The 20870-nt window shown below is 36.9% G+C and overlaps 3 protein-coding genes across 3 annotated transcripts in view; all 3 read right to left on the reverse strand.

Annotated features, from left to right (window-relative positions):
• Positions 1-9170, reverse strand: part of jupb (junction plakoglobin b) — a 115747-nt gene extending 106577 nt beyond the window's left edge. The window contains exon 1 of the mRNA XM_055220426.2: positions 9087-9170. The gene's annotated coding sequence lies outside the window, so the exon portion shown is untranslated. The remainder of the gene's footprint in view (positions 1-9086) is intronic.
• The window catches only part of pdk2b (pyruvate dehydrogenase kinase 2b), a 228272-nt gene that overhangs the window by 190893 nt on the left and 16509 nt on the right, over positions 1-20870 (reverse strand). The window lies entirely within an intron of this gene.
• Positions 2020-4789, reverse strand: LOC141351345 (uncharacterized). The gene has a single exon (XM_073857967.1). It carries the CDS (start codon positions 4641-4643, stop codon positions 2025-2027), a length of 2619 nt encoding a protein of 872 aa, XP_073714068.1. The 5' UTR covers positions 4644-4789; the 3' UTR covers positions 2020-2024.

Below are 20870 nucleotides of genomic sequence, written 5' to 3' on the forward strand. Positions count from 1 at the left end.
ACTACAGACATGTGAGATTAAAGCATTAAAGACCCCCACCACCACCACCACCAATCTGACCGGCCCCCCTGGAGTATCACTTGGCCCACCTTTCATCTCATATCTGGAGCCGGGCCTGTATACCCGTGTGACTTATGACTGGTTTTGTGGGGCAGGGTCACAGTTCTAAAGGCAGGGACCGTGCCTGGACAGACCTGGTGGTGGTAGGGAGGAAGGGGGTAAATGTCGACGTGGGTATCTGCGAGCGCAAACATTGTGTGAGTTCAGAACTTATATACTCCAGGTTTTGAATGATGATTGACTAGATGAATGATGTAGCATTCATAGTAGAACTTCATGGCAGTGATGCTTCATCAGCTTTAAAGGGGGAAATATCATAAAAATCTGACTTTTTCCATGTTTACGTGCGAAAATTGTGTCCCCAGTGCTTCTATCAAATTAAAAAATGTATCAAAGAGCAACCCAGTAAATTAGTTTTGGTAAACCTTCTCTGCAAGCATGTGAAAAAATAGGTCATTGAAATTTAGCCCCCCTTGTGATGTCAGAAGGGGATAATACCGCCCCCTTAATATGCAATATTCAACCACGACACTGCAATTTAGTGCAGAGATCAACTCATTCACATTTTAAAGGACACACCCAAAACGGCACACCTACAAAGTGACAATTTTAACATGTTATAATAAATCATCGATATCATGGGTCTTCAACAGGGAGTCCGGGGACCCTTGGTGTCCTTGGTGGTATAAGCGGGGGTCCTCCAAAATTCTTTAAATGAAAAAAAATATTTAAGGAAAAATTTAAGTAGCCATCAATACACTGAAAAAAAATGATTCATTCAATTTACTTAATTTGTTTAAGGTAATCAATCTTTTAAGCTACATTTAACTACATTTTTGTTTTGTTTTGCCTTTCTTTTTTTGTTGTTTAAATGTAGCTTAAATAAATTGATTGTAACCACTTAGCTTAAAAAATGAGTACATTAAATTAATAATTTTTTTCAGTGATAGGCTAATAATAATAATAATATAAATTAACCATAAATATAATGTTTTCAGTTAAATTAAAATGGTATGTAGTATGCCAAACATTATTATTTTAGTCTCTTTGTAACGTAACCATAATAACCAAGTATGTATGATAAATAATAATAAATACAGTCCTATTTGATAAATATACTGGGGGTCCCAGCTCCTCCTCTTCATCAATTAAGGGGTCCCTAGCCTAAAAAAAGGTTGAAGACCACTGGTCTATATGGTATTTTGAGCTAATACGTACTCTGGGTACACTAAATATTTATTTCACATCTTAAAAAGGTCTTGTGAAATGTCTCTTTTAAAGTCTAAAGAAATCATGAAGTCTGATCTATCGATTCTTTTCAAATTAGCATCAAGGGAAAAATGAGACCATTTGATTCTAGCTAAAAGAAAAAACAGACAGATCTCTTCAGCTGAAGATGTGCTTGACCGTGCAGCTGAATTTTGTCCCTCTGAGATCAAAAAAGTGTACTGTATCTATTCAGCCATCACTCTATTTGAGTATAAAAGTCTGTATTTTTCTCTATGCACCTTAATATTTCTTTACATGTAGTTGATTTACTAGACAAGGAAAGCAGCAGATTTACTGTATCCCTTTCATTACCATCATTGATGCTACTTTCCTCAATAATTCGCAGTTGTTTATAAGACACATTCGGCTTAATCCATAGTGATCACTCTTTCGATCTGTCCTCTCTGGTCTACGGTGACCGGCCTGCTTTTGATTTATACTACAAACAGTTTGTAGAAAATACTGCCAAAACATCACTCAGACAAAATAACAAATGTAGGGCCCGAGCATTGAGCAAGCACCCTGTTCATCATCACACTGGCATTCAGCCTCTGTTATAGATTGTCCAATCCACTGTGATTAGACAGCTGGGTAATATAGGACACATTTGTTGGGTCTCTTGGTGGCACGATGAAGTTTTTTGTCGCCTACAGAGTGGGATGTGCTTAGGGCTGAAGACTTTAGTACTTACTTACTTACTTATGCCTGCTACCCCTCCTGGGGCATAGGCCGCCGACAAGAGCTCTCCAGGCATCCCTGTCTTGGGCTTTTCTCTCCAGCTGACTCCAGGTATATCCAAATTCTTTGGTATCAGCTGCCAAATCTCGGCGCCATGTATTTCTTGGCCTTCCTCTTTTTCTCTTTCCTGGGGGGTTCCAGTTGAGTGCTTGCCTGGTGATATTGGAAGCTGGCTTGCGGAGCGTATGGCCAAGCCATCTCCAGCGTCGTTTTAGGATCTCATCTTCTGCAGGAAGCTGGTTGGTTTTTTGCCAAAGGTCATGGTTGCTGATGGTATTTGGCCAGCGGATCTGGAGGATTTTTCGCATACAGGAATTAATAAAGGTCTGAACTTTCTTCGTCGTCGCCACTGTTTTCCTCCATGTCTCTGCACCATAGAGAAGGACCGTCTTGACATTGGTATTGAACAGCCTGACCTTTGTCCTTAGGCCCAGTTCCTTCGAGCTCCAGATGTTCCTCAGCTGTAGGAAGGCTGCTCTTGCTTTACGTATTCGTGCCTTGACGTCAGCGTCTGTTCCACCCTGCTTATCGATGACACTGCCCAGGTAGGTGAAGGCCTCTACTTCTTCTAGCGCTTCTCCGTCCAACAGTACTGGGTCGTTTTTGATGTTATTTACCTTGAGGATCTTTGTCTTATGTTTATTGATGTTCAGACCTACTTGAGCAGAGGTGGCAGCTATGCTATTTATCTTGTCTTGCATCTGCTGTCGGGTGTGGGATAGCAAGGCCAAATCATCCGCAAAATCCAGGTCGTCGAGTTGTGTAAATGGTGTCCACTGGATTCCTGTTTTTGTATGTTCCGTTGTAGTCTTCATTATCCAATCAATGGCTAGCAAGAAGAGGAAGGGCGAGAGCAGGCATCCCTGACGAACCCCGGTTCTCACTTCGAAGTTCTCCGTAAGCTTCCCTCCATGGACCACTCTGCTCGTCATACCGCCATACGAGTTTTGGATAATGTTGACGATCTTGGCTGGCACACCATAATGCCGGAGAAGGTTCCAAAGGGCACTCCTATCCAAGCTATCAAAAGCCTTCTCATAGTCTACGAAGGTAATGTGGAGAAGAGAATTCCACTCCAGTGACTGTTCGACAATGATACGGAGGGTGGCGATCTGATCCGTACAGGATCTGTCTTTTCTAAAGCCTGCCTGCTGGTCACGGAGTTGGGTGTCCACCTGGTCCTTAATTCTATTCAGGATGATCCTATTGAACACTTTTCCTGGAATGGACAGTAGCGTAATCCTACCTGGCTTGCAGAACTTCCCTGACAGCGTCTTTGTGATGGAGTACAGATCTTTCATATTTCCATTTCTTGCTGCTTCTTCTGCTTCGGATGCCAGACCATCAACATAGTTCCGCTTATCGGTTCTAATACACTTCTTTACCTCTTTATTGGCAGCTGTGAAAACTTCTTGTGCCTTGACCTTCTCTGCTCTTGTTCTGCTGTTGTTTAGGGCTGCTTTCTTCTTTTTCCTTTCCTGAATCTTCCTTAATGTCTCTGTCGACAACCACTCCTTGTGCTGACATTTCGAGGGTCCAAGGACATCACTACATGTTGTGGTTATGGTCTCTTTCACTCTCTTCCATCTGTTATCCACTGTATCCTCCTCCTCCTCTACTTCTTGCAGTATTTGGAACTTGTTGCTCAAAGCCACCCTAAATTCCTCCAGCTTGTGTGTGTCCCTCAAAAAGCAGGTGTTGTACTTGTGCCTCTGTGCTGTAGTTGCCATCCACTCCTTCTTCAACTGCAGCTTCAGTCTTGCCACTACTAGATGGTGATCTGATGCAACGTCTGCTCCTCGCTTCGCTCTGACATCCTGTAGTGATCTTCTGAATTTCCTGATGATGCAGATGTGGTCTATCTGATTCTCAGTGGAGCCGTCAGGTGACACCCAGGTTGCCTTGTGTATCCTCCTATGTGCAAAGACACTACCGCCGATAACCAGGTTATTTAGAGCACACAGATCTGCAAACCTCTCGCCATTTTCATTCATGTTGCCAAGTCCATGCCTTCCCATAACTTCCTCATACCCGATGTTATCCTTCCCCACCTTGGCATTAAAATCCCCCATCAGGATGGTAACATCTTTCTCTGAGTAACTCTCCAATATGGACTGCAATCTGTTATAAAACTGCTCCTTATCTCCCTCCTCACTGTCATTCGTGGGTGCATAGCACTGCACAACATTCATGGTGATCTTCTTCTTCTTTGTTCGGAAAGATGCTGTTATGATCCTTGGGCCGTGGGCTTCCCATCCAGTGAGTGCTCGTTGTGCTGTTTTTGACAACATCAGCGCTACTCCTTGTGTGTGGGGGGCGTTTTCCTCCTCATGTCCCGAGAACAGCAGCATCTCGCCAGTGATCAGCCTCTTCTGCCCGGACTGCGTCCATCGAGTTTCGCTGATTCCAAGCAGGGTGAGGTTGTAACCCCGCATCTCTGCTGCCACTTGCGCTATCTTCCCTGCTTCGTACATGGTCCTCACGTTCCATGTACCGATGTTGATTGCCCTGGCTGAAAGAAGGTAGGTCGGCCCTGCAGCTTCCAATTTACCTTGGTTTTCACTGCACAGCGTCATACATCTTAGTGAAGACCCATCTCTCCCCAAGGCGGAATTACCTGTTTCTCTTTTTTGCGTTTCTGTAGCAAGAGTTTTTTTTCCAGGATGGGGTTGCTAGCCCCACGCCTAACCCTCCTCCTTTCTCAGACCGGGCTTGGGACCGTCCATGGTGGAGTTAGACTTTAGTACCTACTACAAATACTGCAATTAGCTCAACTTTGCAGAAATCTAAAGCTACACAAGTCTTGGGACCATGATGTGTCATTCAGCTTCAACATCTAAGGCTATGAAATAAACTACATTTAAATAAATTTGCATATAAATATTTTCCTTGCTGAAAAAGGGCCATCAGCAGTAAGTGACGTAGGCATCATCACATGCATTAAATGCTTCAATTCCTTTATGCATGACATTAAAGAAAAATGATCTTCTGATGAAAGGTGTTTTCCATAAAATTGCTATACCGGTTTCTGAAAAACTGCCCATCATCCAAACACGCAACAAATCTCAAGATACAGCAGCTATGTAACATAACACATTTCATTAAATTCACTGTGTTTTAATGCATTATCCTGTTTAATGCCTATACCTTATCTTCTTCAGGATTTAACAACTTAGAAACGACCCAACACTTAATTTACATTTGTTTCATTTAGCTCCAAATGCTTTTAGCCAAAGTGACTTACAAATGAGAAATTAGCTTCAAGACATTTTAGGAACTAAACACACCGAAATTCCCAACACGGATAGCACAAAACAGACCTGGTTTGTCCTGCCATCAAGAAGATGGTGACAGATCAGATGGATTGTCGCTCAAACCGGATAAGTCACAATGTTCCTAATACAGTTTATCCCCGTTTAAAGAGCCTCCGGCCCGCACGCTTATCCACAAAGACAGAAATCACTGTGTTAAATGGAAAACAGAGAAGCCAATTATATAGATATGTTGTGTAAAGGAAAGCATTGTTCCTTTAACATATTGGGACAATAAAACAATCCAGCCCCATAATGGAGTCCTTTGCTTCATGTAACAATCATTGTTTGGTACGATCAAGAGAGACAAAACAGTGAGCATGACTGAATTCATTCTGAATACTTTGATGTAGTCAAATTAGATCAAATTATGTGGTTTGCATTCAAGGTTTTTAAAAGGGGCACATGAATGAGAACACAAAAGGTACCGTAGACATTGCATTAAAGGGACACTCCACTTTTTTTGAAAAAAGGGGCTCATTTTTCAGCTCCCCTAGAGTTAAATATTTGGTTTTTACCATTTTGGAATCCATTCAGCTGATCTCTGGGTCTGGTGGTACCACTTTTAGCATAGCTTAGCATAATCAATTGATTCCGAATAGACCATTAGCATCGCGCTCAAAAAAACCAAAGAGTTTCGATATTTTTCCTTTTTAAAAATGGACTCTTTTGTAGTTACATTGTGTACTAAGACTGACGGAAAATGAAAAGTTGTGATTTTCTAGGCAGATATGGCTACACTGCAAAAAATGATTTTCAAGAATAAATTTTCTTAGTATTTTGTCTTGTTTTCAGTAAAAATATCTAAAAATTCTTAAATCAAGATGCTTTTTCTTGATGAACAAAACGACCCAAGAAAATAAGTCCAGTCCTTAGACCAAAAACACCAAACCCAGGTAACCTTGTGCATAAAACAAGCAAAATTTGCCAATGGGGTAAGCAAATTTTTCTTGAATTTTTCTTGAATTTGGTGTTTAAGAAAAATGTTCAAGATTTTTTTGCTTACCCCATTGGCATATATATTTTTTTGCTTGTTTTATGCGCATTATCACTTAAATTTGATATTTTTGGTCTTAAAACTAGACTTATTTTCTTGGGTCGTTTTGCGCATCTTAATTTAAGAATTTTTAGATATTTTTAGTGAAAACAAGACAAAAATACTAAAAAAGTTTTTCTTGAAAATCATTTTTTGCAGTGTAGGATTCGGAACTATACTCTCATTCTGGTGTTATAATCAAGGACTTTTCTGTCATAACATAACTGCAGGAAGCGCAATGATATTACGCAGTGCCTGAAAATAGTCCCCTCACTGCAAAAAATGACTTTCTTACTCTTCTTGTTTTCAGTAAAAATATCTAAATATTCCCAAACTAAGATGCACTTTCTTGATAAGCAAAATGACCTAGGAAAATAAGTCAGTTTCAGACCAAAACTATAAACTTTAAATAAATTTGTGCTTAAAACAAGCTAAAAATCTGCCAATTGAATAAGAAAAAAATTCTTGAAATAAGTTAACTTTTTTCATAAACACTTAATTCAAGAAAATTTTTCTTAATTCATTGGCAGATTTTTTTTAGCTTAAATTTTATATTTTTTGTCTAATGCTGTGTTTACACCAGCCGTGGTAGAGGCGTCAAGCACAAGTGATTTCAATGTTAAGTCAATGTGAAGACGCGCGCCTGGAGGTCTCGCGGGCAGGAATGAGGCGTTTACACAGTGCAAAAAATTATTTTCAAGAATTTTTTTTGTCTTGTTTTCAGTAAAAATATCTAAAAATTCTTATATTAAGATGCTTTTTCTTGATGAGCAAAACGAGACAAAAATATCAAATAATTGATTTTGTGCATAAAACAAGCAAAAAATCTGCCAATGGGATAAGCAAAAAATGTTTTGTCTTGAACATTTTTCTTAAACACTAAATTCAAGAAAAATGTAAAAAAAAAATTGCTTACCCCATTGGCAGATTTTTTTGTTTGTTTTATGCACAAAATCACTTAAATTTGATATTTTTGGTCTAAAAACTAGACTTATTTTCTTGGGTCGTTTTGCTCATCAAGAAAAGCATCTTAATTTATGAATTTTTAGACATTTTACTGAAAACAAGACAAAAATACTAAGATTTTTTTTCTTGAAAATCATTTTTTTGCAGTGTGCTACTGAAAGGTACCAATTAAGGGGACTATTTTTGGGCGCTGCATAATATCATAACTTTTAATTTACCATCAGTCTTAGTACACGGTGTAACTACAGATGAGTCAAGATTTAAATAGGAAAAATATTGAAACTCTTTGTTTATTTTTTAGCACAATGCTAATGGTCTAATCAGATTCAATGGATTATGCTAAGCTATGCTAAAAGTGATACCACCAGTCTCGGAGATCAGCTGAATGGATTTGGTAAAAATCAAATATTTAACTTTAGGGGAGCTGGAAAATATATTTTTTTTAAAGTGGAGTGTCCCTTTAAAAACGCAAAAAGTTGTGGGTTTAATTACCAGAAAATGCCCATAGCGATAAAAGTGTGTACCCAGAATGAAATGTAATTTGCACATTTATGTAAATACATGAATACAGAATTAAATGTAATTTGCACATTTCCATAAATTATTACATAAATGTGACCACAAAACCAGAATAAATTGGCTTTCCATTGATGTATGGTTTGTTAGGTTAGGATAGGACAATATAAAACTATTTGAAAATCTGGAATCTGAGTATGCAAAAAAATCAAAATATTGAGAAAATCACTTTTATAGTTCTGCAAATGAAGTCCTCAGCAACACATACTAATGATGAATATATTTCCGATTATATTTCTTTATTTCTGTAGAACATGATATTTACCTAATATACAGATTTTTGCCATAAAAATCTATCATTTTGACCCATACAATGTACTTTTTGCTATTTTTACAAATATACCTGTGCTACTTACGACTGCTTTTGTGGTCACAAATGTGAATGAAAAATATACGACTACAAGTAGTTATTAGTTAACTTTGTATAGTTCAGAAATAACTTCACGCAGGTAGCTTTTAAACTTTACATTTTCTTTCTCCCGGTCTGACCTTTTGCATTACATTTTCTGATAATTCGCTCTATTTAAGCATTTAAATATAGCCGAGCCGAGTGTAGCTGAGCTTTGAGGTTGAATGTAGGAGTGTTTTTCACTAGGAGAACATGGGATAATTGTGCCTGTAGATTCTGGATGCTCTCTCACAAAAGCCATCACTGACAACGGCTGAGGGAAGGTAACTGCATGTACATCAATGCAAACACACACACGCATACTTTGCAGACTGGCAGCTGGGCTCATCTGCCCTCCGGGGATAACAAAAAAGACAGATGAGAGGGAAAAGCAGAGGAAAGGAATGGGCATGACAACTTTGTTGTAGCATCGATAAAGGCATGCATACGTGTGTAAGTGCATGCATAGAAGCTTGATTTAAAAATGGGGTAACTTATGTCATATGAAATTGGTTGAGGAAAGCTGTAAGAAAGAGAGAAATCTGACAGTGAGAGAGAGAGAGAGAGGTAGAAAAGCAAAAAGGATTCAGTGGAGAGGGAGATTGCTGGAGTCAAAGAGTCACACTGAATGTGGAAAATGCAGGCCTGCAACAGCCTAAGGGCTTCTGGGTAAAAAGAGAGAGAGAGAGAAAGCGCAGCAGGGATTGGCCTGGTTTGCTCTTTGGTTAGTTCCATTGCTTACCTAACTCTATTATGAATGCAGATCTGCATCACTGTTATTCGGTAATACTTTCACAAGAAAGGGTCATCTTTATTCTGAAAATAACAAATGGGATATCAGTGTAAAAGAGGTAAATCTCATACACGGTTATTGAGCACCGTACTGCAAAAAATGACTTTCTTACTTAGTATTTTTTCTTGTTTAGAGTAAAAAAAATACAAATTCTTAAAGGTAGGGTAACAGATTTGATCCTGAAACATTTTTAGTTATGCTGGTTAAAAGTCTCCTCACATCCTGATAGCAATCATTATGTTAAGTTGTTTAAATGTATTTGTAGAAATTTATGTCATCTGTGAAAGGCGTAGGACCAAAAAATGTTCAACCAATCATAGATTTTGGTCCGAACGGACGTTTCCTTTTTTGTCCCTCATATGTTAGCGTAATTTGAATGCCCACCGCGCAGCGAGTCCACGCAGACACCATACGTCTATAAAACAAGCAAAAAACTGTTGAAAAAAATTCTTGAAATAAATGTTTATGAAAAAAGTAAACTTATTTCAGGAATCTTTTTCTTATTCCATTGGCAGATTTTTTTGCTTGTTTTAAGCACAAATTAACTTAAAGTTTATATTTTTTTGTCTAAAAACTAGACTTGAAGAGTTTCGTTGCAAAACGAGATAACCACCATTTTTTTAAATTGTTCAGAAATCTCGTTTTTTGATTGTGCATTCCAATTAATTTCAATTCAAATGCAGTTGGTTTGTTTTGATTTAAACCTTCATAACTTAAAAAATACAGCTAAGTAGCACCATAAAACAAAATAATAACACGATAACATAATAATAAACATGTTTTGACAAAAATGTTAAAAAATGGATTTATCTCGTTATTTTCCTAGGTCATTTTGCTCATCAAGAAAATACATCTAAATTTAGGAAATGTTATGTTTTTTTTACTGAAAACAAGACAAAAACACTAAGTAAGAAAGTCATTTTTTGCAGTGCGAGGGAATGAATCAACTGTGGAAGTTTTAAGATCTGAAGTATTTGTACAAATTACACTGCAAAAAATGATTTTCAAGAAAAATATTCTTAGTTTTTTTATCTTGTTTTCAGTACAAATATCAAAAAATTCTTAAGTTAAGATGCCTTTTCTTGATGAGCAAAACGACCCAAGAAAATAAGTCTAGTTTTAGACCAAAAATATAAAATTTAAGTGATTTTGTGCATAAAACAAGCAAAAAATCTGCCAATGGGGTAAGCAAATTTTTCTTGAAGTTAGTGTTTAAGAAAATTGTTCAAGATTTTTTTGCTTACCCCATTGGCTATTTTTTTGTTTGTTTTATGCAGAAAATTTGATATTTTTGGTCTAAAAACTAGACTTATTTTCTTGGGTCATTTTGCTCATCAAGAAAAAGCATCTTAATTTAGGAATTTTTAGATAATTTTTACTGAAAACAAGACAAAAATACTATTTTTTTTTCTTGAAAATCATTTTTTGCAATGTATACTGCAAAATGACTTTCTTACTTAGAATTTTTGTCTTGTTTTCAGTGTAAATATCTAAAAATTCTAAAATCAAGATGAATTTACAAATAAAATAAGTCTAGTTTTTAGCCAAAAAAATATAAAATTTAAGGGAATTTGTGCTTAAAAAAAAGCAAAAATATTTGCCAATGGCACCGAGAATTTCTTTCTTGAATTAAGCATTTAAGAAAAACGTAAACATATTTTTAGTTTTTTTCCATTGGCTGATATTTTTGCTTGTTTTAAGCACAAATTCACTATTTATATTCATTTTATATTTTTGGCCTAAAAACGAGACTTATTTTCTTAGGTCATTTTGCAGAAAATGCATTTTGATTTAAGAATTTTTGGATATTTGTACTGAGAACAAGACAGGAATACTAAGTAAGAAAGTCAGATTTTGCAGTGTCATGCTATATAGGGATGCACCGGTATTATACATTACTAGCAAATAAAAGCATTTCCCCCACTATTAGACATCGTCTGATTGTTTAAAGAGCCCATATGACGTTGCTTAAAATAACATTAATTTGTGTATTTGGTGTAATGCATTGTGTTTACATGGTTTATTGTTGCTCCTCTATGCCCTGGCTCTCTAAAACACATCAATTTGTGCAAAGTTAATTGTTCTGAAAAGCTTGGTGTGCTCCGATTGGCCAGCTATCCAGTGCATTTGGCCGAATACCTCAAGTGTGTGACGGAAATGTGACGCTCCTGGAAGATCAGCTCTCAAAGCAAGACAGGAGTTAATATCATCTTTACTACCTTATCAATACGAGCCAGAATCTGATCCAAATAATGCAGATGACCAAGATGATCGATAAACTTTACCAACATGGCTTGAGCAGGACGTAACAGATTGATAAGGACGCTAAAACCTAAAACCATATCTGCATTTATGATCAAAGACACGACAAACAACAAGCCCTACTCTAAAACTTCTGTTTGAGTCATGGTTTGAAATAGTCAGTAGCAAAAACTACTTTCAGGCTGTGAATCATAAGCGGGCGTTATGATTAAAATGTGCATCGAGTCATCAACTCATTATGGAAGTAAATTGTTGCCTACAATCCTTGCATTCATTGTAGTCCAAGAAAAGAGATTTCAGTTGGAGAAGATAACTCGACTTTGGGATTTGTAACTTAGCAGATTGTTAAAGGGCACCTATTGTCCAATTCACGTTTTTACATATCATTTGGTGTGTAAGTGTGTATTAGTACATGTTAACGATATGCAAATGTACAAACCCCAAAGTAAACGATGATGCAAGTTATTGTCTCCAACGTAAATCTCCCCACCCGGACCACAACAAACACACGGACCGCAGGCAACAGTTCACCCCCTGGGATTGGTGATGTAGACAAGACCGACATTATCATAATTCCTCTCGCTTCGGATTTACAGCCTGTAAGTTAATTTCTTTTAGCATTGCATTGTGAGCGAATCTTTCAAACATGGTAATTAGCGTTACACTTTCGGCTGATGTCAGATGTATTCAGGCCAATCACAACGTACAGATTAGCCGGCCAATCAGGGACACAGAGCCCCTCAAATCCATGCTTTTCAGGAAGAGAGGGAAATCTGGAGCTACAAAAATGTACGCTCTGCACTTCTACGATTTCATCGTCATCTATCGGTGTCGGTAGACGTCATTCTAAGTGATCAAATATCGGCACCGAAATTTTGTATCGGTGCATCTCTACTTGTAACTGCAATCGTCAGTATTTAATTATCAGAGCATTGCACTGTCAACATAAAGGTCATGGGTTTGAGTCCCAGGGAACACATACTGATAAAATGAAAACAAAATGTATAGCTTGACTACTTTGGAAATAAAGCATCTGCCAAATGCATAAACGTAAATGTGAAATTGCTCCGAATGAACCCCTAGTGTTAGACTTGAATGATACCTCAAATTATGTGGCATATTGCCAAAAAGTGTGCTATTAGATTTTTCTTTCTGCAATCACACCTGCAGTTTTTACCTGACAGACAGTCAAACAGGTAAATAAATACCATACTTATATTGAACGAGGGCCACAAGCCCCATCTGAAGAGAAAATATTTTGGCCAGAAAACAACCACCTAACTACCCATAAGACCCTAGCAACAGCAATATTTTTCTACAGAAAAATAACATTTTAGCTGATTTGAAATGTGAACTGTCTGCCCCAGTCTGAAAATATAGACTGGATTATAGATGAAGCGTTTTTGCCCTACTGTATTTTTCTGGCTTTAATGCAGCCTCAGTTCATACATACAGTACAGCACTCCAGATAATTGGCTTTGTAGTTGAAAACATGTGAGCATTATGAAAGTCACATGCGCGCTGCTATTGTCTGAAATCATTTCGTCGCTGTTGACTGTACTGCTCACTCTCTGCCAATTGTAGCAATAATGCATTGTGCAATTTAGGAGAAAATGTGTACTGGAAACACATAATAAATACAGCATCATCATCTGAGATGCATTCAAAGCTGGAAAGAGTGTACTACAGAGGTTTTGTGTGTACTCAAATAACAACATTTAGACTCTTTAATGGTAGAATTGATTGAAATATTCAAAAATATAACATCAGTTGTACTCGTTTTCCTTCGCCGGGGTGTTGCTGTGCTTGCCAGGCTGTGGATAAATGCTACTCTTAGGCCAAGGTCAAAGCCACCCATCCTCAAATCTGGATGATACTGTCACCTGGCTTGGCTGGTCTTGCTTCAGTGCAAGATTATAGGATTGTTTTTGTGTTATCCACCACACAGATTAACTATTTAATGCCCTCGGTGCAAAAACAGTGGGGCACGTCTTGCACCAAACTTAAATGCATGCGGTGAGGCGTTTTGTCCTTCTTTAAGTGAATATTGAATCTGACTTATCTTGATTTTGAAGTAGATCATCCATCCATCCATTCTTCGAACCTGCTTGTCCTCTGAAGGATCATGAGGAGTTTATCCCAGCATCTTGGGCCACATGCTAAAGTAGATCAGAAACAAAGAAAGTGCTCGACAAAATATAAAATGATGTTTTCTAGACTGATACTCAATTCAGACTTAGCTTTATATTCATTGGGATAATAGTGCATAAAAATGCGAGTTGTTTCAATTCATGGTTGGGTAAAATATGGACAAACCCTACATATGGTTTAAATCAGGGTTGCGGGTTTGTGAGTTGATGAAAAACAAAAAAATACAATTAAATAAAAATATGTAAATAATTTTAGGATAAAAATCTAAATAATAACAAAAATGTATATTTTATTTGTTTAACACAACACTACAATATATCATGTTGGCAGTGTGTGAACACAACCACCCTACAATAAAAAAATCCTCCCACTACTTCTTTTTTAATCCTTATTTAATCAAAGCAGTGTCATTAGACAAGCTGTTTTGATTCTCTTAGCAATGTGATGTCACATTGCTTTAGCCCCACCCATGGCTGTTGACTGACAGTCCTGTTTTATCATAGTTTCTGCCCTCAGCAAGTTGTATGTTGACCACTATTTTGTCTGCTTCACCGCGAGATCTATTTGAACTAAAATCGCTTAGTGTCCTTTTTTTTAAGAGGCGAGGAACGATAGCTAATTTGCATTTTAAGCTAATTTTTGCTCCCACCCAAATAGGGGCATTTTGGACATCCTATAATAATTATCTGTGGGGTATTTACAGCTGAAACTTTACAGACACATTCTGAACACATTTGAGAAGACATTACATCTTGTAAATATGGGCATAATATTTCCCCTTTAAGCATGCAAATGTGCTATTAAATCATTTAAATATTTGCTTAAAATCTCAGCGGGGACTTTAATTTAATTCAAGGGGGATCGGCAGACAAAAAGTTTGAAAACCCCTGGTTTAAATTAACATAGGAAATGTCCATATTTGACTCAACCATGGACTGTTAAAACAACTTGGTTATGTAAGTCAATTCAACCTACTATTTTTAAACTTGTGATAAGTGGACATAACTTATAAAAGCAAGTTGAAATTGTTTTACTCAATTTGTTAAGTTAAAGTAACATAAAAATATATGTTATATCAAAACAATATATATTTTTTGTTACTTTAACTCAGTGCTTCTCAATTATTTTCTGTCACGCCCCCCCAGGAAGAGATAAACATTTCGCGCCCCCCCAACTCTCCGCCGTGACTGTAAATAGTATAATTTGTCTATAAAATTACACATCTGCAAAACATATCCTTATTAACATTGAGAAAACATAAAAAAGAAAACACAAAAAAAGAAATATCGATTAACTTACAACAAAGAATAACTTTAATAACATTGTTTTTTAGTCTGTAACAGAAAAGAATTAAAATGCATCAATTTGCCTGAAATAAAAAAATCAATCCTTATTTAAAGTATAATATTTTTTGACCATTTGATACTGAAAAATTAAATATAATCAATAAATAATAATAAAAAAACACAAGCGGCTTATCAGCGTGATTGGGGTGTAATGTCTTTAAAAATCACTTCCTGAAAAAGTATTTTCCCTGGGGTCTCGCGCGCCCCCCCTGGTGTCGCTTCGAGCCCCCCCTGGGGGTCCCGCCCCACTATTTGAGAAGCACTGCTTTAACTTAACAAATACAATGTGGGTTGAGCCGACCCTTTTATTAACCCTGGTTTTATTTTTATTTTTAAGAATTGTATTAACCCTTTTATTAATCCTGGTTTTATTGTAGTAAGTCTAGTAACCATGTTTTTTTGTGTTTTGATTACTATCAGCAAAACTATGGTTATTTTGTGGTTACCATGATTTTACAACAGTAACCATGTTTTTTTGGTTTAAACTGTAGTAAAACCATGGTTAATATCCGTAAGGGAACCCAGCAATTTGATTTGGAATAACCCAGCATAGATTTTTTTCTCCAACCATTTAGGTACATATGTATACATTTTGTACCAATATGTACATTTGAGGTACTAATATGCACTCTTTAGCTGTCACCACACCAGTAGCTTTTTTCTAAGAGTGTGCGTTGAAATGATAATTTTTAAATATAATAATAGACGCAAAAATGACAGAAGTCAACAGCTAAATTTCCTAAACACAGAACCATTGGTAAACCTGCAGGAAGGCAAAATACATACAGTATTTGGCCCTTTTCCTCATCAGTGCTGACAGCTTGGGTTCAATCCTTCAAAACACACACGGTTGAGATGCTGATATCCTCTGGGAGAGAAAAACATCAAACATGTCTTTCCTGAGACACTAATGGCATCCACAACTCTGACGGATTGACGAGAAGGCTACAGAGAACGATAATGACCGCAGATATAATGAAACTACTCATGGCTCTCCTAGTGATAATATACCATCTTCATTACCAGCTGGTTTACATTTACCATTTTGGGAAACTATCCAAATACTTTATGAGATGGTTTCAAGAGGAATGAATGCATTTCCAAACACCAAATGGATCATTATCCGAAGAAACAAGCGTGTCTGAAACACAATAGTTATTTAAATACTAAAAGATTTTAAATGCTAAATTTGCACTAGGTGTAATTTGTGATAGTCTAATTAGGTGATATTACACCTTTAACACTCACATATCCTCTCTTTAACAGACACTCTTATTCCCAAGGACAAATGGGAATGAGACTCCTCTTTACAGAGTTCTTTGATCTCCGAAATCCGCATTTATCCAAACTCTAACTCTCAGTGGAAAAGCATGCAGATAAACAGCCTCTGGATTTGGATGACACGGGCTGGCTAAGCTGATATTATGCCTGCCGAGGCTGTCATTCACATTTCATTCTGTATGTCATGCTGCCCTCGTAAAAAAAGCTGGCACCACAAATACCGACTGCTCTTCTAGTAAAACGTAGTACCAATGGAGGACAGGCGTCAGGAGCCTGAACATGATCTTGGGGGTTACCTAAAGATATCATTTACCTAAAGATAAAGTAGTGGATCAGATTCTATTGCTTTGAATGTCTTTAAACAATCTAGCTGTATGTATTTGGATGTGTACGGCACTTAGACTCTAAAAAAGTCTGATGGGATGTCAAAATTAGCTTGACACTGTCACAAAAATTTTAAAAATATGTACCCCAGCTGTCACTGGGGCAGTACCGGGTGTGCCTCATACATCTTGAAGTGTGAAGCTGCTAGCTCTTTCATCGCCCCCTGGTGGCTGGCTGCAGTACAAGTCATAAACTCTCCATGCAAACAAACAGGACTTGGCTCTAAATAAAAATCCAATTTCAATAAAAATTTCTAAAAAATATGGTTTTGGTCCTTTAAAGTAGTTGTTACCACGCTGATATAAGTGCTGGTCATATAATTAGAATATCATCAAAAAGTTTATTTATTTCACTAATTCCATTCAAAAAGTGAAACTTGTATATTATTTTCATTTCATGTTCATACTTTTCAGTTGGCCAAGATTTCTAAAAATCCTTTCTTTGTATTGGTCTTAAGTAATATTCTAATTTTCTGAGATACTGTTTTTAGGATTTTCCTTAGTTGTCAGTTATAATCATCAAAATAAAATAAATAAACATTTGAAATATATCAGCACAACCTGATCTCACGAATTTCCGTGGCATAGTCACGGAATTTTGTGCTCATTTTTCCGTGGCATTCTCACGGATTGGTTACTCAACTGTTTTGTCCTATTTTCTTACCATTTTCACTTCAGTTAAGGGTTAGATTTACATTAAATGACATCCCTACCCAAACCCAACTCTAACCCCAACGCCAGGCAACAATTGTTTAAAGTTTAGAAAACATAAAAGAATAAATCAGAAAAAATAGTATTTAAAGTGACATACTAACGCAAACACCAAATCTAACCCTAAACCGAAGTGAAAATGGTTTGAAAATAGGAAAAAGCAGTTGAGTAACCAATCTGTGAGAATGCCACGGAAAAAGACAGTCCGTAGCAGGGCCATGGAAAAATGCGGAGATCCGTGAGAATGCCACGGAAAAATGAGCCCAAAATTCCGTGACTATCCCACGGAACTTTGTGAGATCATGTTGATCAGCATGTATACCATGGTCCTTAAACCAGGTCCTGGTAGCTTTGGCACTGTGTGCAAGTGCCAAGTCCTGTTGGAAAATGAAATTTGCATTTCCATAAAGTTGGTCAGCAGCAGGAAGCATGAAGTGCTGTAAAACTTTTTTCTACCGCATATTTTCCTTCCCTTCGCCTCTCTATTAACCTGCTTGGACACAGAGCTCTGTGAACAGCCGCCTCTTTTGCAATGACCTTTTGTGTCTTGCCCTCCTTGTGCAAGGTGTCAATGGTCATCTTTTGGACAACTGTCAAGTCAGCAGTTGTGTATGAAGTTTCACTTTTTGAATGGAATTAGTGAATAAATCAACATTTTGATGATATTCTGTATGTTCAATTGTATTTTTTTGTGATACATTTTGTTTTTGCTAGTAATTGGATTTTTGGCTTCAATTTATTACAATTGAAGGAAGCGACGGTGGAAGTGTCCATCTTTTTTTTTACAGTTTATGGGCAGTACCCTTTGAAAAGGTCCTAATATGTATCATTAGGTACAGATATGTATGAATTTGGTGCCTTTGAGGTATTAATGTGAACTCTTTAGGCTATGGGTCTTCAACAGGGAGTCCAGGGCCCCTTGGGGGTCCATGGTGGACAGGGGGTCCTCCAAATTTTTTTTAATTCAAAATATTTTTAAAAGGCATGAAACAAAAATGCATCAACTTGTTAAAAATGAAAAGCATAATGTTCCCAGTTTAAAATCTATCCATTAAATTAAAAATGTTATAATGTTAACAGGATCTGACAATGTATGCCAAAAATTATTATGTTTATATCTTTGTAATGAACCCTCATAACAAAGTATGTAAATCCAATCTTAAAGTTAGGGTATCTAATTTTGAAAAATGCTAACGGTAGCCGACTAGTAATGAAAGCACGATCCCACCCTCCATTCAAATCGCAATCCAAAGTCACGCCACTTTCAAAACACATGAACACGCACAGATCAGAAGGTCACATCTCATGTCTCATAATTAACCAGTGAGAAAACTTTGCAGTACAAAGTGAATAACATTACCAATATAACCAACATAGACAACTGGTTTACAACTGGTATAAAGTACACTTTTGGTTGCGTAGACATAGTTACTATATCGTTACGCTAATCCGTAAATCATCAAAGTAGAATATCTGACGTGAGCGCGCTGATGACGTATGGTGTCTGCGTGAACAGGCTGCATGGTGGCATTCAAATTGCGCCATTCGGACCGAGATCTATGATTGGTTGAAAATTTTTTGGTCCTACACCTTTCACAGATGACATAAATTTCTACAAATACATTTAAACAACTTAACACAGTGATTGCTATCAGGATGTGAAGAGACTTTTAACCAGCATAACTAAAAATGTTTCTGGATCAAATCAGATACAAAATCATACATTTTTCAAATCAGAAATTTAAAAAAGTTTGAAGACCTCTGCTTTAGGTCAAAAGCTGAACTTGTTTAAAGGGTACCACCCCAGTGACAGCTGGGGTACACATTTTAAGAAGAATGTAACAGAACATGGTATACCAAATTGTGTACCTTGCTAAATCAACAAGAAGATGTGAATTTTGAATTTATCCAAAGCGATTCAAGCATTTTATCAGGAACTGAAGGCATGACCTTGGCTCTGCGAGCACCATATTTTACAAGATGAGGTACAGAAAAGCTCAACAATTTAAAAAATGCCCCTTTTGATTTTTTTTTACCAACAACACATGCTATTATTTGCTTACAAAAGTTGTAATTTAGTAAAAAAAAAGATTTTTTAAATTCAAATGAGCTTGACACATTACCACAAGGTCTTTCAACCTGCAAGCTGTTATTTTATCATAAGCGTTCTGAACCTGATTCAGTGTAATTCTTAAAGCAAATATGCTCGGCTTTTCCAGACTGCTTATCTAAAAATAGGGTTTGTGGTAAAGGGAGGACAAACACAAGTGAGCGACGGTTGTACATTCGCACAGTGACGGAAAACAAATGAAAAAACATAGAACAGATGAAGGCAAATAACAAAGAAAGTCAAAAAGAAATAAGAGAAGTTTGTAAAGTCTGTAGGAGGGCTTCAAAGGCGCGTGTGGGGACTCAGATAAACGCAGGAGGGAGAAAAGCTCAATAGGAGACCATAAGGAAAAAATAATGACAGCACCCTGCAGAGCTGGATAAGAGAGCTTATATTTGGGTGATTTTGTGAGACGTTGCTGTTGCGTAATTGCCAAAAAAGTGAGACATAGTGGAAACAACGGGAGGGGGAAAAGCAGGAGATCAGGGTTAAATCAGGGGAAATAAATAATTCATTCAAATGTAGTTTGAATCTCACACATCCATTTTTTAGCTTTAGCACGCTGTCAGAAACTAAGATTGTGACACCGACCACACAGCTTTGTTCTCATGTCAAGCATTTAAGGGACAAAAATGTTCCTGTGAAGTCGTTAATGAATGCAAGCAGAAATTATTTCACTGGATGATTACCAGGTCATGTTTTAGACTAAACCTTTAACTACTATAACCATGTTTGGTAACATAATAATTATCAGGAAAAAAATAAAAACCTGATTTGCTGGTCTTAACCCAGCCCAGTCTCACGAAATTTCGTTATATAGTCACGTATTTTTTTGATTCTTTTTTCGTGCTATTATCACGAAATTTCGTGTTTTTTCGTAGTCGTATAACGAATTCCTGTTTTCGTGTGATTATCACGTATTGGTTACTCGACTGTTTTGTCCTATTTTCTTACCATTGTCGCTTCGGTTTAGGGTTAGATTTACATAAAATGACATCCCTAACCAAACCCAACTCTAACCCTAACGCCAGGCGACATATAAAAAAATAAAGCAGGAAAAATAGTATAGATCAATATATTAAGTGACATTCTAATGCAAGCACCAAATCTAACCCTAAACCGAAGCGACAATGGTTTAAAAATAGGAAAAAACAGTCGAGTAACCAATACGTGATAATCACACGAAAACAGGAATTCGTTATACGACTACGAAAAAACACGAAATTTCGTGATAATAGCACGAAAAAAGAATCAAAAAAATACGTGACTATATCACGAAACTTTGTGAGACTGGGTAGCTTAACCGGTATGCTAGTTGCCTCTATTATAGTGAGAAAGCCACTTTACTCATTTCTCAATCAATTCCCAAAAGATCAAATCAAACTTACATTTTTGTTCACATTCAATAACTTAGAAATACATCATTATGGAAATAAAACAGTGCTGAGTGCAGTAAACATGAGCAGACCCTTTCAAGATTACTGATTTT

This window comes from Misgurnus anguillicaudatus, chromosome 20, assembly GCF_027580225.2.
Source record: "Misgurnus anguillicaudatus chromosome 20, ASM2758022v2, whole genome shotgun sequence".
NCBI lineage: Eukaryota > Metazoa > Chordata > Actinopteri > Cypriniformes > Cobitidae > Misgurnus > Misgurnus anguillicaudatus.